The 15,773-nt window shown below is 58.2% G+C and overlaps 6 protein-coding genes across 6 annotated transcripts; 2 read left to right on the top strand and 4 right to left on the bottom strand.

Moving 5' to 3' along the window:
* Nucleotides 1-863: 863 nt before the first annotated feature.
* On the bottom strand, nucleotides 864-5,057 carry GGTG_01221 (hypothetical protein). Its single transcript, XM_009218982.1, has 3 exons — nucleotides 2,040-5,057; nucleotides 1,889-1,980; nucleotides 864-1,797 (listed from the first exon to the last, which is right to left on the bottom strand). The coding sequence occupies exons 1-3, from the start codon at nucleotides 4,857-4,859 to the stop codon at nucleotides 1,212-1,214; spliced, it is 3,498 nt and encodes a 1,165-aa protein (XP_009217246.1). The 5' UTR covers nucleotides 4,860-5,057; the 3' UTR covers nucleotides 864-1,211.
* Nucleotides 5,058-5,236: 179 nt separating this feature from the next.
* GGTG_01220 (hypothetical protein) lies at nucleotides 5,237-8,014 on the top strand. Its single transcript, XM_009218981.1, has 2 exons — nucleotides 5,237-6,724; nucleotides 6,800-8,014. Exons 1-2 carry the CDS (start codon nucleotides 5,895-5,897, stop codon nucleotides 7,380-7,382), a joined length of 1,413 nt encoding a protein of 470 aa, XP_009217245.1. The 5' UTR covers nucleotides 5,237-5,894; the 3' UTR covers nucleotides 7,383-8,014.
* On the bottom strand, nucleotides 7,410-9,287 carry GGTG_01219 (hypothetical protein). The gene is made up of 2 exons (XM_009218980.1): nucleotides 8,477-9,287; nucleotides 7,410-8,125 (listed from the first exon to the last, which is right to left on the bottom strand). Exons 1-2 carry the CDS (start codon nucleotides 9,203-9,205, stop codon nucleotides 7,511-7,513), a joined length of 1,344 nt encoding a protein of 447 aa, XP_009217244.1. The 5' UTR covers nucleotides 9,206-9,287; the 3' UTR covers nucleotides 7,410-7,510.
* GGTG_01218 (eukaryotic translation initiation factor 3 subunit D) lies at nucleotides 9,216-11,785 on the bottom strand. The gene is made up of 3 exons (XM_009218979.1): nucleotides 11,332-11,785; nucleotides 9,973-11,227; nucleotides 9,216-9,891 (listed from the first exon to the last, which is right to left on the bottom strand). The coding sequence occupies exons 1-3, from the start codon at nucleotides 11,540-11,542 to the stop codon at nucleotides 9,609-9,611; spliced, it is 1,749 nt and encodes a 582-aa protein (XP_009217243.1). The 5' UTR covers nucleotides 11,543-11,785; the 3' UTR covers nucleotides 9,216-9,608.
* GGTG_01217 (hypothetical protein) lies at nucleotides 11,770-12,252 on the top strand (the record flags this gene model as incomplete). The annotated part of the gene is made up of 2 exons (XM_009218978.1): nucleotides 11,770-11,837; nucleotides 12,040-12,252. The coding sequence occupies 2 exons, from the start codon at nucleotides 11,770-11,772 to the stop codon at nucleotides 12,188-12,190; spliced, it is 219 nt and encodes a 72-aa protein (XP_009217242.1). The 3' UTR covers nucleotides 12,191-12,252.
* Nucleotides 12,253-12,514: 262 nt separating this feature from the next.
* On the bottom strand, nucleotides 12,515-14,271 carry GGTG_01216 (hypothetical protein; the record flags this gene model as incomplete). Its single annotated transcript, XM_009218977.1, has 5 exons — nucleotides 12,515-12,629; nucleotides 12,698-13,072; nucleotides 13,419-13,862; nucleotides 13,993-14,083; nucleotides 14,142-14,271. The coding sequence occupies 5 exons, from the start codon at nucleotides 14,269-14,271 to the stop codon at nucleotides 12,515-12,517; spliced, it is 1,155 nt and encodes a 384-aa protein (XP_009217241.1).
* Nucleotides 14,272-15,773: the final 1,502 nt, after the last annotated feature.

The raw sequence follows: 15,773 nt of genomic DNA, 5'->3' as shown, positions 1-15,773 counted from the left end.
CCGCCCTGCTTCCCGGCAAGGGCCCTTCAATGTCGACATCAGCCGCGCTCAAGGTGTGAACAGGCCGAGTCAGGGCCGAGTCGAGCTGGGAGGCCTGCCCCGGTCGCCCGCGCGAACACGGGAAAGAATGCAACCAAGATTAGCGCTCTGCAAAATAAAGCCTGGGAAGACCGGACCCGGTGGGATGCATGACGGTCTATGGTGGGGTTGGGCGGGCTGGGAGGCCATTGATCCTGCTGTGCGTGGGTGAACAAAGCCCGTTGACTGCCCCACTGGCAGCCAGCCGCCACCAGCACAGGCACACAGGCAGAATCCAGAACGCAAATTCTTTGGCTTTGTAATTTCACAAAAATGCCGTGCCTTGCAGCCCTGCCGGGGGCCATTTCCTCCGTACCACCACCCTATTTGATGCACATAGCCGGCCGGCATCACATCTAACATCCGTTGTTGTTGTGCAACAAGCCTGTGTGTGGCTGTGTTATTGGTAGCACACTATAGGGTCCATGGTTTTAATAGCACCAGACTTTCCAGCTCCGGCATCTTGGTCCAGTAGGCACCGCTGTGCCGGTGGAACGGGCCAGTCCTTTTTTTTTTTTTTTTTTGGTCGAGTTCACCAATGGTGCCATGCATGCATCGGCGTCACCCAGCCACTTATACGACCCAAGGGCCAAACACACACCCCCCATCCAGATGCCCCAACACGGGAGTCCAGGCTTAGCCGCCCGTCGAACCATGGAACTAGTCGGAAATCGGATGCAGCATGGTTCCGGACTCTCTAGAAGAGCAGGTTTGGATCGGTCAAGCCAAGCTCTCGGATATCGTCACGCGTGTCCCGCGTGTCCCGCGTGGATGAGGACAGGAAGCCGGTGGCCGATATCGTTCATTAAAGGCATTATGCCATCAGAAAGTGATCCATAGAATTGTGCAAGACCAAATCTATCATGGCAACCTTTTATAACAGGAGAATGAATAACAACCGCAAACGCGCCGCAAACCCAAATGCCCATTCCCAGGGGTATCCCATCAGTCAGTCCATGTACACGCAATCCCGTTGATAAACGCCCGCTCCGATACCGTCATCAGGTTGCAGTCTTACCCGCTGGCCAAAAGCCTGCCCAGGTAGCCATGCCAACCAAACTCCGGGAAATGCAAAAACCAAGCCGCCAAGCCAGGTAAGCATCTCGCCGACTTTTAGCGCCGCCAGCCCTCGGCTATTCGTCTCCGGCGGGGTCCACAAACCGAACGCCCTTGGCCTCCCGCGGCCGCTTCGCAACCTTGTCCTTTGCCGCCGCCCCTCCGCCGCCCTCCAAAACGGCCGAGAGCGGCCTCTTTGTCGCGGCCGTCGTCGCGGGCTCGCCCTGTGCGCCGCCGCGCCCGTCGCGCACCACCAGGTCCTCGTCCGGGTGGGACAGCTTGCCCGCCCCGTGGCCAAACAGCGGCAGCGGCGTCTTGAGGGGCGCCATCTGCGCCGGGTCGTCCGGGCCGTCGCCGTCCGGGAGTGGAATCAGCTTCGGGTTGCGGAACCACTCGAGCAGGGGCTTGTCGTCCAGCAGCGATTTGCACTTCTGGTGCTCGGCTTGCGTCATGTCCTTGCGCCGCTCCACGACCACCTCCTCGAGCGTCCCCCGCAGCACCAGCGTCTCGACCGTCACCGCCTTGTTCTGGCTGATGCGCCGCACTCGCCCGATCGCTTGCGCCTCGACCTGAGGGTTGAGCACGGGATTGATAAAGTAGATGCGCGAGGCGGACCGCATGTCAAGGCCGAACGCTGCCTGTGTCAGGTCCATCAACATCACCCTGTGTTTAGAATGTGGTCAGAATTAGCAGTTCCCCCGTGCGCTGGCCCTAGTCCAGCGTGAGAAGGTGTAGTAAAGCTCATATGACCAACCTGAAAGTCGGACTCTCGTTGAAGGTTGCAACGTATTGAGCTCGACGCTGGGCGGCCAGCGACTTGGCATAGATGAGATGCCGTACTTGGAGCTGTACAAAGTCAGTGGCGTGTGCCAACGGAGGGACGTGGAGGAAGACGAAGCACTTACATTCTCCAGGCACCCTGCGAGCCAGTATGCCACATTTTCGCTCTCGTAGAATACCAGGATCTTCTCTGCTTGCTGATTTTCAACAATCGCGTCCAGTAGGTACGATAGCTTTGCTGAAGCTGTAGATACAAGCCGAGCACCCTCAAGGCACTCGGCAACCTCCCCTGACGCATCGCCCGCACAATCCGGCGCAGCATCCGGGCTTGGTTTGGGCCGGGAGGACTTCTTCGGTGGACCGCTATCTCCCAGCTTGGTGTTACCGGCCAGTGTCGCGCTTTTCGTAGTTGTAGGCGTTGCCGTCTCCTGAATCTTCGCCTTCTCCAACTCTCCCCGTTGCGCAAAGGTCCCGGAACGGAAAACAATGTCCAGTGACTCCGGAGAGCTCATCCAAGGACGCACGAACCGCTGGAGAGCCAGGAGGATTGGCGCGTCGGTGCAGACGAGGTGATTCATTTGGCCGTGGCCCTCGGTTTGGTCCATGATGCACCAGCTCTGCGATACTTGATCGAATTCGGCGCCAGGAAAGTTCTCGACGTACACAGGGATTTCGCCGTGCGTTTTGGCTGCATGCTTGAGCTTGTTCGCTGAGGCTAGCCTGCCGACCGCTACCGCGTCTCGCAGCAGCCGCTCGTCTTCCTCGCTCACAGGGATCTTTTTCGCTGCGAGGAACTCTTCCGCGGTATCACAGGCCTTGGTAATATCCGACTTGTCGAGAAAGGCACCCCCAAAGAAGGTGGCTTGCTTTACATTCGCAAGTAGCTGCAAGAGACTTTTGCGCTGGCGAGGATGGAAGAAAAAGTCTTGATCCGTCCTTTGCGACTGTACCGCGTTTGAAATTACCATCATCGAGAAGAGATTCAACGCAAGCTTGTCTTGGTAGGACCCGTCCAGGTAGACAACCCTTTCCACAACCTCGGGGAGCAAGTCGCCTATCTCTGATTTGCGATGGCGGACGATCAGAGATTCGAGAGTAGACTTGAGAACCGAGTAGCAGCCTTGCCCACGGCCGTTGTGCTTTTTCTGCATCATGTAGACGGACCATTCCGCGCGCGAATCCCCGTCTTCCGTGGAGCTGTTGGCCCATGGACGCGCTTTCAGGTACAGCGACGCAATGGACCCAATGCGCTCTAGATCCTTTCGCTCCAGCTGCACAGAGGACTGAGCGGCTTTCTTGCCGGGTTTGACGGGCAGGCTATCGCTTGACACGCTCGTGCCGTCGCTAGCTGCCTCAAGATCGCCGTCATCGATGCCGAACAGCCCTGTGGATGGTGTCCCTGTCACGATCCAGCGGGCAGACGCCTGTATGTGCTCGAGAATCTGGAGCATGTTTGACTTATTCCCAATCCTGGAGTTCCCGAGCCGATGTCCCTCATCCACTATGATCCGCTTGAAGTGAACTTGGGCCAAGGGTGAATCCAACGTCCAGGCCCCGTTCTCATTAGCGACCCGCTGCTCATGGAGCCTCTCGAAGCGTGGGATGGAGAAGATGACAAGCTCGTATTTTGCCAAAGCTGTAGTATCAGGTATCTCCCGGCCCCCAATGGCGAGGACAAGGACGCTCAGCCCACTCGTGTGCTTCGCGATTTCGTCCCTCCACTGCTGTAGGAGGTTGGCTGGAACTAGGGCTAAGGTTGCTCGACTGAGAAAAACCTTGGTTGCAGGAAGTGCTGACCGTGGGCGTCGATGTTCGCGCCTTGGCTTTGGCCTCGGGAGGAGGTAGTACACCGGGTTCCCCTCGATCGCCGCCAGACAGTTCTTATAGTGTCGACCGCCCGTAAGGGAATCGTCGAAATATGCACCCCATGGCACCGACTCGCGGGAGCCTGCCGAAGCGGCCATGTCTGCAAGGAACGCGATTTTGGGCCTAACGGGCACAGGGATCTTGTAGATGTCGGGCGCATAGGCTGGTTGGTGGCGAGTGGCGAGGACCAGGGCTAGGCAGATCAAAGTTTTGCCAGCCCCCATCTCTTCGGCGAGAATCCCACCACGCACCCCGTCATAGAACCTAGGGTGTCTGAGAGCAGTGCAGCTTGCCGGGTCATAATACCAGGCTACGTTGTGGTGGTCAGTCACCAGACTCAGGCGCGGGTCTAGTGTTTGTGTCGGCTGTGTTTCTCGCTGGAACATGAGCGCCGCTGACCGACGCTGGTACGGATAGAGAGTCGTGGTGAGCCCCGGGATTTTACTTGTCAACAAACTATAGCTATAATCGCGGTCGAACGAATCCGCAAGCTGCTCGGTTTGCGGATTTGGTGACGGGATGGTGTTGAAGAGGTGGAGCAAGGACACAGATTCAGCACCAGTCTCATCGTCCCCAGAACCCTCTTGAGGCGGGGGTTGACTGGTGTGGACAGCGCTGGGATCGCCTTGCCATGCAGATGGGGAAAAGTTGAGGCGCTGGAGGAGGGTACTCCAGATCTTCTTGAAGGCGGAATTCGACCGGTTGACCAAGCGCCGGTCAACATCCTCGGGAAGGAGATAGACCCGGACGACGGCGGCATCCTGGCAGAAATAGATCTCTAGTTCAACCCAATGGTGCTTGAATAGCTTCGATGCTGGGCCCAGGGCTTTGAGAAGAGTAGTTTGCGTCTCCTCTGGTAGCAGCGGGGCATCGGTCTCTGGTGACTTGAGCTCGATGTGAGGCGCCAAAGTTCTAGAAGGTGATTCAGGCAGAGGTCGGTCATGCCGGGCAAAACCGTGCCAGCGGCTCGACTGCTGCAAGGTGACCCATCGGTCACCGGGAAGACGGCTGTCCTCTCTGCTCAGTAACACAGTGCCGGCGGCGATGTACCTAGAAACAGCGGGCCCTAGGTGAGACATGGCTCGTCGACGACAGGACAGGAGCCCCGGCCGAAGCAGCCGGAGCGAGATGGTGCGTTGACAGCTGTCCGTCTGGTGTGTTGAGGAGGAAGCCTGGTTACGGCGGGCTGTAATTGAGGTGGGTAGGTAGGTGTCTATATAGGTGGGAGTTTTGGGTTGGTCGCGAGCCGAGTGAAGGTGGTTGTGATATCAAGAACTTTGAGTGAGGTGGAGAGGCAACAACACGGGTTCGCGTTAAAGGCGGCTCAATGCCGTGGCGTGGGGGAGCTGCGGACGCCCCACAACAGCTGCCAACAATCACGCAGTGGAGCCTGTAGCCTGGCAAGCCGGTGACAAAATTAAATTCACGCCCAAACCACCAAACCAGAGCCCACAACTTCAAATTGAATAGAGGAAAGTTGGAAAAATACAGTCGTTTATCCAGAAGCATCCAATAAGGAGAATATTTTCTTTTCATTTTCCTTTTCGCCGGCATTTGTTTGGTGTGAGTTTGGTTTTGTCACCCGCTTACCTGGAAGGCCCCCCAGCCATTTGAACCAACACGGTGCACCCAGCCGCCTTACCATGAGTATCATTTTTTGAAGAGTGGGCCCTACAGCTTGTTCAGGCGGTGACAAAAAGGGGAAAACACGACAGCAACCCCTGCTGTCGTTCCAAACACCAAGCCCAATCCGATGTTTTGCTCCATCAAACGCAGAGCGACTGGGTCGGCAAAACCGCTCCTTGAAACAAGTGCCAGCGACTCCGGGGACGGGTTCTTTGCTGTCTGTGCGGCCCCGTGCTCGCGAACATCTCGTGATGTATTTGTTCGGCCCTCTGCCCGCCTGGGGAGATGCTAGAGCGGGCGTTATAAAACATAGTTGAATTCGCACCTTCAAAAGACTGTGACCAGTTGTTTCTTGCTAGCTTCCGGGGTTCTTTTCGTTCGACAACGCAACCTGTGGTGACTCACCAGACGAGCAACAAACCAAACCGCATGGGCGTGAGTTCTCTAGTCATATCTGTCTAGCCTCGCCCAGGCTGCTCAAATCCACCATGCGCCAAGATCGAGGCTTCACGTCCCTTTCGTGGCTCCTACTCCTCTCGGGCGTTCCTGCCGCGGTCGGGGATACAACGACAGGAAGTCGGACCCTGGCCGTGGGTGCCAATGTCTGCGCCATGAGCCCCTTGCTCGCCGCCGCTCCCGCCTTTTGTGAGGTCGGACCCGAGATGAAGGGCCCCGAGCCTAGCACCGCTGCGCCAACCAAGGCGAACGACACGCAGCAGCAGCAGCAGCAGCAGCAGCGGGAGTGGCAGCAGCAGCGGGAGCGGCAGCAGCAGTCCGTGGACATGTCGTGGCGGGGGCCTCACTTTTGCGTCGCCGACATGTGCGTCTACTCCAACCCGTCCTTCTCGCACGGCCGCGGCGTCGTCGTGGTCGGGACCGCGAGGGGCGCCGAGGCCGTCGCCAACGCCCTCGACGCCGCGCAGCAGCAGCAGCAGCAGCCGGCGCCTCCGCACGAGCCAGCCGCGCCGTTTGAGCAAAAGGAGATCCCGGGCAAGGGCCTGGGCCTCGTGGCCGCGCGCCCGATCCGCCGCGGCGAGCCCATCATGGCTCGCCCCCCGGTGCTTGTGGTCCACCAGGACGCCATAGGGATGGAGGCCGAGGCGGCGCAGCTGCGGCTGTACGACGCCGCCATGGCCCATCTGCCCCGGGGTACCGCCGAGGACTTTTTGTCACAGGCCGCGCAGTCCGCGACCGAGGAGAGGGGGCGCAAGGTCAAGGACGTCATGGACACCAACTCGTTCAACGCGGCCGCGGGGGGCCACCCGCACGTGGCAAGCTATCTCGACGTGTCGAGGCTGAATCACGACTGCCGACCAAAGTGAGTTCATCCCCCCATTGCTAGGCACTACAGCCCCCCGTTTCTCCTCAGTCTAATCAGGTGGGGAAAAAACAGCCTGGTCTTCCACGTCTCCCCGTCGCTGAGCCACACGACGTACGCGGTGCGCGACATCGCCGCGGGGGAGGAGCTGACCATCTCGTACCTCGACCCCTTCCGCGCGCGCGAGGTGCGCCGGGCCCGCGCCGAGCGCAGCTGGGGCTTCGCCTGCGCCTGCTCGCAGTGCGCCCTGGCCCCGGCCCTCGCCGCCGAGTCCGACGGCCGCCTGTGGGACATCTACCAGCTCGAGTCGCGGCTCAGGGACTGGCCGCTGGCGTCGTCGTCTTCGGCGTCGTCTTCGGCCCGGGAGGCGACACAGGGCAGCAAGGGGGACACGCCTCTAGGACCGGATAGTGCACAGGCGCTGCTGAGACTGTACGCGGAGGAGCGCCTCGACTGCGCGCTAGGCGACGCGTACGCTCTCGCCGCGCTGAACTACAATGCTTTTGGCGACGCCGAGGCTGCGGTCAAATACGCTAGGCCGGCCGTCGAGGCTGGCACTATGGAGCATGGCGAGCACGGCCACGATGTGCAAGACATGAAGAACCTGCTAGGTGGCCCAGAAAAGCATTGGAGCTGGAGGCAGCGTGTGCTCGAGTAGGAGGATATTTATCACGAAAATTAAAGATGGGGCAAAATAGGTATCATTGTTTGAGCTATCATGCCAGCAGACCAGAAGCTGGCTTTCATTCCTCTGTCCGGGTCGCATCGGCACCCCCTTTGGCCTCCTCACTCCCACTGCTCCAGTAGGCCAACCTTCCAACCTTGAAACATGCGGTCGTCTACAGGAAGGATGGCGTTGCTGCGATCAAGCATCTCGATGACGGAGCCTAGAGACTCATCCGGGATGCTCACGTCCTGGGTGTCCGAGTTCATCGACTCCATGACTTTGGTGGCATCCTCCTCGGTGATGACCTTGTAGAGCAGCTTGATGGCCAACACATTACTGCCAGAATATGCAGTGGACGTGAAACGAATGGTGCTGTTCAGTATCCAGAGGCTTAATGCTTTGCCTGACGTTAGAATCTGGCCCCCCTTCCCTACCACCAGTCCCGTCATTGGCACAACCAAAGGTTTGGATGACCCCGACCGGGCGATTGTGGACAGCAGCATTGCTGCGAGGCATTGACCCATGGAGGGTGATGCGGGGGCCACGTCCACTTCAGGCTCTTCTTGTATAAGCACCCGCCACTTCAAGAGTGTCACAGCTGACGTCCCAAAGCTGTAGTAGCCTATAGTAGATTCACATAAAGAGCAGGATGCACCCAGGTGCCTGGCCGGGGCTCCAGCTAGAACATCGAGAGAGGGACTCTCGAGGAAATCTCCCGGAGAGGATGGTGAGAACTGGAGAAGTGGTTTTGCTGTCAGCATGTGGCTTGGGGGTGCAGGCCGCTACGGCAACAGACCAGATGATATGTCCCTCCTGAAATCCCAAAGAGTCCAAACTTTAGAAACCACGGTGAAAAAGGAGGCCTGTTGTTCCGCACAGCCAAGCCCCGCGGTGCTCGTTTCCAAAGACCCAAGACACCTCGGGACAAGTCCGGCGGTTCCCTGCCAAAAGACAGGGAAGGAACAGGAATGCTATTATAGGGTACTTGTATCGGTAACCAAGCCACTGAGGAGGCTCGGTCGCCTTCTTGTATACCCACAAAGGCTATCGAGCCGCAGAACACAATGAGAGCATGGTCAACTTACCATGATACCCTCGCAGTCCTCTTCTGCAAACAAGAACATGGCCAGATCCACAAGGCCCACGCCCTTCTGGCCTTGGATCCTGGAATTGGCACCGTACCCCCGCCCGGCCAGGGTCTGGCCGTTCGCCTTGCCGCCGTCCTGGCGATGCTCGAGGTCGTGGTTGTGGCTGTGTTCATGCTCGCCACCGTCACGCCCGTCGGCATGGTCGTCGGGCTTGTGGCAGTGCCAAAACTCCATCATCTCGGCCCAGTCGGCGCTCGGCAGGTCCTTCCAGCGCGCGATGCGCTTCCCGGGCACCACGATGGCCCGGCACGACCGACACCGCACCGAGGTGGCGGCCGGCGCGATGCGAACCGCCTCCCACGGCACTGCCGCGCCCCGGGCCGCCGGGCTCGCGGCCGCCTGTGGGGGCGCCTGGCGGGAGGGCGGCAGCGGGAGGCGCCAGGCGCACTGGCGTCCTGCGGCGGCTCCCGCGCCAGCAGCAGCAGCAGCAGCAGGTTTTGTTGGAGGCAGGACGACGGGCCCGCTGCCGGCACCACCGCCAGTGTGGACCACCGCGGGCAGGTCTAGCTCCCGGGTGTCGCCGTCGTGGCTGATATGGATCCGGCTGCCGCCGTTCAAGAGCATCGCTTTCGTGCTGGCATTGCGCGCCGAGGGGAGGCTGGCTACGACAGAGACCTGGCGGATGTTTGACAGAAGCTCAGCGTAGATGCTGAACTGGTCTGACATTTTTCTGCAACGGCTTCCATCGACGCAGCATGGTTGAGATGAAGGGTAAAGGCTCAAGAGTGCTTGAGGAAGAAAATTGGAGAGGAAGAAAATTGGAGAAGATCATGCCCAACGCTGAATTCCGACGCGTAGCCGTCACTTCAGTCCACGCCGCCCCACTCTTTATGCTAATGTGGAAATAATGATTAGCACCGTGCATTAACACAGTCCTCCGAGACACCCAACCTGCAAGCCCCTGACTGCCTACGAGGGCCATTTCGTCCCTCCTTTTGATATCGCTGATCGAAAAGCACCAACACTGCGATGTACCCCTCTTTTGTTTACCTAAGTCTCCCAACGCAGACCGATGCCAAATCAAATGGTTGCTGTTTTCCCTCCTCACACGCCCTTGTACGGTAAATATTTACTCCTCCTCAACCTCCTCAATGTCGCCCTGGTCCTCACCGTCCTCGTCCAGGCTGCTGGCCGGGACTTCGTACAGACGAAGGATAGACTTGTTGGGGTCCTTGACGAGGATGAACTTTCCGTCCTCCCGCTTGAGACACATGTCGACAATGGTGCGGACAATACCCCATCCGTTGGACAGTGACAAGTTCATCTGGTTGGCAAAGTCCCTGGGCTTCCAGCCGATCACACCCAGGATGATGTGCTTGTCGTTGGACTTTGGTGAAGCCCTCGAAACGAATCTGCGTAATCACATGTATGTCAGTAACGAGGCAGTCATTTTACGAGGGAAGCAGAGGCAGTAGGCGACGACCGAGACATACCCAAGCTTCATGACATCCGCCTTGGCGAGGATGCTCTGAACGGTCCACCTGGCCAGCTTGCAGCTGTTGTTCTTCATCTCGGTCGCCACGACAGCACCACGCTGGCTGACCAGTTTGCTACGCCAATCGAGTGCGCCACCGGATCCCTGAGCCTTGTTGTCGAACTCGTTGAGTGCCCTGACAGTCAGGAACTGGTCCTCGCCATTCGTCGCATTCTTCTGCACGGCGTCCAGTTCCGTCCGGACGACCAGGTACACTGGGGCCTCCTCGTTTGTAGAGAGGTCGAACTTCCTGTACTTGTAGGCCTTGGACGCCGGCGGCTCCGTCTCCTCGGCCGCGTTGTAGAAGGGGTTCTCGTTGTCCATCTCGACCTTTTGGGCATCGGACTCGACGACAACCTGGTTAACAAAGTTGTGGTTGATGTACGTGGCCTCCTCTGCCAATGCTTGAGGCTGGTTGAGGGTGTCCTTGCTGCCCTCGGACGCCTCGAGCGGTGCGTCGGCTGCGTTCTCGTTGACGGTGACCATGTCGAGCGCGGCGTTATCGCGCTTGTCCAGGAAGATCTTGTTGCCCTGCCGAACGATGACGATGTCCCATGGGTACACGGAGCGCGTGGCGCACATGAGCATGGAGAGCGTGCTGTCGGTGGCAAAGATGGTGGCCTCGTCCTTCTCGGCGAGCTCCTGGATGATGGGGTCGGACGAGGTGGTGACGTTGTATGCGGCGCGATCGAGCGGGACGAGCCTGCGCTCGGCCGCCTTGACTGCGGGCTTATCGTAGGAGCGGTCGTACGAGTACAGGAAGCCGTACGAGTTGATATCCTCGCCCTCGTCCGCGTCCAGGTTGAGCTTGGCCAGGCGGTTGAAGTCGATCTCCTCGAGCAGCGTCCAGTCGGCCTTGACGTTGATGGAGGCGTCCCGGTTCCGGGCCGGCTTGTCGTAATCCTTCCAGCCGAAGCGTCGGCCACCTCGACCGCCCGCGTTATTCCGACCGCCCCTGCCGCCGTCGTAACCGCCGCCGCCGCCGCCGCCGCCGTATTGTCCGCCCCCACGCCCTCCGCGCGAGAGCTGGGCGCGGCCGGCGCGGCCGTCGCCCCGTGCGCCCCGCTGGCCCCGGCCACGAGTGAAGACGGCGCCACGACCAAATCTTGTCTTTGCGCTGTCGCGGACGTTGCTAACGACGGAGAATGTGGATTCGTCCTCGGCCTGGGGGGCCGCGAATATCGAGGCAACGCCGGCACCGTAGACTTGTTGATCTGTTTGTTTGCGAAGCAGGTTAGACCTATGACTTCTGGGCCCGAGAGCCTCACCGAGTTGATGGCGCATTGCATGAGTCCGTGATTGAGAGCTGGCCACCCACCTCTGTAGTTCCTGTTGAACTGTTGCCTGCCACCGCGACCGTCCCTGCCATCCTTGCCATCGGCAGTCCAGTCGGCCATGCGACCCAGCTTGTCACCCTTGGAGAAGGGAGCATAAGGAACTCCGTTCAGTGTGGTCTCGGACGTGGTCTCCGGGCCCCAACCATCGCCGTCCGGCAGGGCGGCGACGATGTCCGCCAGCGAGGTCGGCATTTTGTCGTGTGAAGCTTCAGCGGGGTTATAAGGTCTGTCGCGATGAGCTCGGGGAGGCTTGGGAGGCGCTGCAAGATCTGAGTGCCGCGTGAGCAGATCGATAAAAAAAAAAAACGGCGTGGCCGCGTTGAATATCTTGTATCCTCCTGGGGATAGAGTGTCGGTCCGTTCTAGGGAATCTAGCGCAATTACACTGCGATCCCACCAAAGCAAGCCGTCGTGTAATTATGTCCGCGAAATTTCATTCGGTGGGCGTGGGGGTGGGCATGCGGGGCAAGATATTTTCTGCCAAGAGGTACGCAGAAATACGGATCACCTGACTAGCACGTCACGTGGCTCCCCAATCATCACCAACCCCTACATCAACACAACGGGGTAAAACTAAAGAGGAATACGACGTGCTGGAGATTCAAAGCAGCCCTTATTCATATGCTCGTGCTTTTCATGTTCCCCAGATGCAGCCGTCTCATTGATGCCCACAACTGACTATTCAAAAGGAAGGGGCGCTGCGACGACCGTCCTGGTGTCTCAGTGAAGTCCCATGGCCGCACCGGGCCAGGGCTTGCCATGGCTCGGCGTCAGGTGTGGAGGATGCCTCTATCGTATTCTGCCATGCCCACCATAAAAAAATATGGCAGTTCCTTTTAGGAATAGGTATAGAAATAGGTACACACAGAGGAATTAAAATAGCAATAAAAATAGCAATAAAAATAGCAATAAAAATAGCAATAAAAATAGCAATAAAAATAGCAATAAAAATAGCAATACAAATAGGAATAAAAAGAATAAAAGGAAGAATAGGAATGATAGCAGCAAAAGATAATAAAAACAGGAAAGCTTGCGGTACTAGTAATTTTATTTCATTTTTGGGACGGGCTGTAAGGCTGACGGGGGGTTTTTTTTTGTGGTTGGCGTGTCTGCCCACCACGCTTCTCTTTTTTCATCGGAATTTTGGCTGCCGAAATGCACACACTAGTATCCAGTAACGTACTCGGTCATCCTGGGCTGATAGTAAATTTCAGGCTTCGTGGAGAAGACGTTCTCGAGCGCATCGCGGACCTCGAACTCCTCCATAACCGCGCCGAATCTGGAAGAAAGTTGCGTTAGCCTTTAGAAACCCCACCTCGGCCATCATGATGCTATGATTAGACATACCCGTAGCAGCGGACCTTCCGGCCGAGCTCTTCGGTGAGCTTCTGGAAGTCTTGGAGAGACATCTCAGCGAGCCGAGGATGGGCTAGGACCATGCCCCATGCCATCACTGGGGTGATCTCGCCGTCAAGGTTCAGGCGTTTGCTCAGGTCGAGAAGAGTGTTGAGATCAGCCTTGGAGAGCTCCCAGGTGCGTTGACCCGAGTCGATGTCGCCACCCTTGACGTTGGCATAGCCGAAAGGGATGTCAGGAGTCAGCTCCGGGAACGGCTCCGGAGGGCAGGACGCCATCAGGGCATGGCCACACGGATCCGAGCCACCGGTCTCGATTCCCCGCTCCAACAGCCATGGAAGGTGATCCATGCATGGCTTCTCGAGACTAGTAGGCAGATGAGTAAGCACGATTTAAATGACAAAGAGAATGAGAAAGAATTGACAAAAAAAAGACAGCAAGGAAATCCACACCAGCGTATGGATCCACTCTGCCGGTGGCCTCTCAAAGATGGTGTCGGTACTGTGATGAAACACTCTCTTACACGAACAGAGGGAGTCCTCTGTCGCGTCGATATGTGCATGGATTTGTGGGTGTGTGGATGTGGATATGTATGTGTGCGTGTGTATGTGTGGCAGTCACCGACTCTCTGTTTGCTTATACGGTGTATTCCACTGGAAGCAGTGACTACTGATGGGGCGGTGACATGTATGCCTTCGAGGGGTTCTCGTACGTTAAGACGAAGTCGATCCCAGCTTGATCATAATCCACCGCCGGATTCCTCTGCCCATGGCCCTGCGAGTGGCTGTGGCTGTGATGCGGCTGATGCTTGTGCTCGTGGTTTGCATGCCTTGACGCAGCATGCGACTGCCCGCCGATTGGGTTGGCCGAAAGCGGCGGCGGCGTGAAAGCGCTCGTGTGCGACGACGGGGCGCCGCCCCCGTAACCGCTCGTCGAGGAGGCGTAGCCGATGCTCGGGTTGCTGGTTGAGTCGTCTCCAAAGCCGCCGATCATGCCGCTCAATGATATTCCGTTCTGTGCGAGCAGCTGCTTAAGCTGCTGGTTCTCGCTGGCGAGACGCTCCTTGTCCTGCGAAGCATTGCTGTAAACCTCCTTGAGCCGCAGGACTTCGTCCTCCAAAGCTTTGATGTAGAGCTCTTTCCTTTCTCGATGAGTCCTAGATGAAAACAAGCGCGCACGCACAAGACCGTCAGGGGTATGCACGAGACCTCAAGCGCGCAGCCTATACCGTGCGCCAGCTTCAGAAGGGGAAGCTATCCTCTGGAAGCGTGTGGCTAGAGACTCACCGTTGTGCCTGCCTGTTCAGCTCCTGCCGCCTGGTCAGAGCAGGCTTGCTGTCTGGCTTGGGGCCTCTCCTTTTCGGGGCAGAACCATCTGCTGCTCATGCCGTTAGACAGTGCCGCGGCCACATGAGACGAAGGGCGGATCAGCATACCTCGGGTCGTTCTCTTGTCCGTGAGTGTCTTGAGAAAGTTCAGATTCAGCGATCCCAGCGGGCTCTTATCCTGGCCGCCGCCGCCGCCATAGCTCTGGGACGGCGTGACGGGAGATAGGCTCGAGGACATGGCTAATCTCCCGTGAGACGAGTGGACCGATGGGCGCCGGACACTTGCGGGGGAGTTTGAATGTGTTGGCGAAGGATACGCCGCCGCTATCGGGCCAAGGTCAGCCATGATTGCCAGATTTTGGTGCTTCTGTGCTATGACAGGTGGAGCAGTATTCAAGTGCAATCCATGAGGCGCCAGCGCCACGCTCACAGACTTGAGTCTGGCGTCGTCATGCACCAAGCCCTTTCGCTATCCCGTTGTCCGCTGATAAGGCTCTGCGGCGATGACTTCTCGTGGAGCGGCGGGGATAAAGAGACGGGACGTAGCAGAGGCTTGGACGCCGCCCAGTTCCCGCAAGGAGACAGGCAGAAAACAAGCGAAGGGGAGCAAGTTCAGGTGGTGGGAGAAGGCGGGACTGATTTGACTCGTGCGGGATGGAAGATGGTAACAGGATTGAGTGAACCAAGGACGGCAGCGACTTTGGACCGCTGCCGATCCGATACTGGCGATGAGACAACAGGCATAGCTGGCGGTACCTTACCTGGGGGAGGCCGGCGCCGGGACGGCGGCTCAATGCCTTTATGTTTTAATTGTCCTCTTGTGCAAACTCGAGCACGCGTCAGACAGCTTTGAGCACGTCGCAGACGGTATGATCTGTCGGTTGCTGGCCAAGATAAGGACTGTGGTGTCGCAGTCCGAGTTCCAGTCCGACAGTGACAGCGACAGCGCGACAGGACAGAATCGCACGAGATGGTGTGAAAAGAGGAGAGATTCCGCAAGCCCCTAACCAGTCCCTGCGTCAAGGCGGGGCGCCTTGTCTGTCTTGCGACAGAAGCAGAGGCGGCGACAGGGCGCCGCGTTAGCTCCCCCAATCGAGCTCTGGTGCGGGCACCGATTGTCTGATTGATTGTGGGCCTCTGAAGTTGCGGACCAGCGTCAGAGCATGGGGTGGAGGGTCGGGGAAGGCGGCGATTTGCACTGGGGGGACGACACTGGAGTGAAACCAGCCCAAGGGCCAGGGGTAGGGGATGCTCGGCTCGCTATGCCGAATGGCCAAGTTGGACGTCTTCCGCTTCGTTTTATGTCGGGACATCGAGAAACCTCACACGTCTTCTGCGAGCACCAAGGCCACGGTATTTATACGTGGTTGTTCATTGCGCTACGGGTGGCAGTGCTAGCTGGCCCAAGCGAGCGCTTGCGTTTTCTCACGACCAGAAAGGGGGCTGGGCTCGGGTCTCCAGATCGAGGGGGTTGACGGAATTCCGCCTCAGAGGAACTCGTCCACTTCAACAGCCTGGTGTGGCTTCCCAACTGCGTAAGATTATAGGACACCGAACATACCGCTTGCTCCTTGGCTGACATGGAAAATGGAGGAATTAGTCATTCAGCGAACCGCTTAGACATCGCCCAGACAGCCATCCTCGAGATGGCTACCGTGAGAGATGGGGGCTGTGAATGACTTCATTTTCTCATATCACAGCCAGCAAAGGAAAAAAAAAGTGGACCGCCTTTACCCTGAC

This window comes from Gaeumannomyces tritici (genome assembly GCF_000145635.1).
Source record: "Gaeumannomyces tritici R3-111a-1 unplaced genomic scaffold supercont2.1, whole genome shotgun sequence".
NCBI classification, from domain to species: Eukaryota; Fungi; Ascomycota; class Sordariomycetes; order Magnaporthales; family Magnaporthaceae; genus Gaeumannomyces; species Gaeumannomyces tritici.
This window is presented reverse-complemented; position numbering and strand designations above follow the sequence as displayed.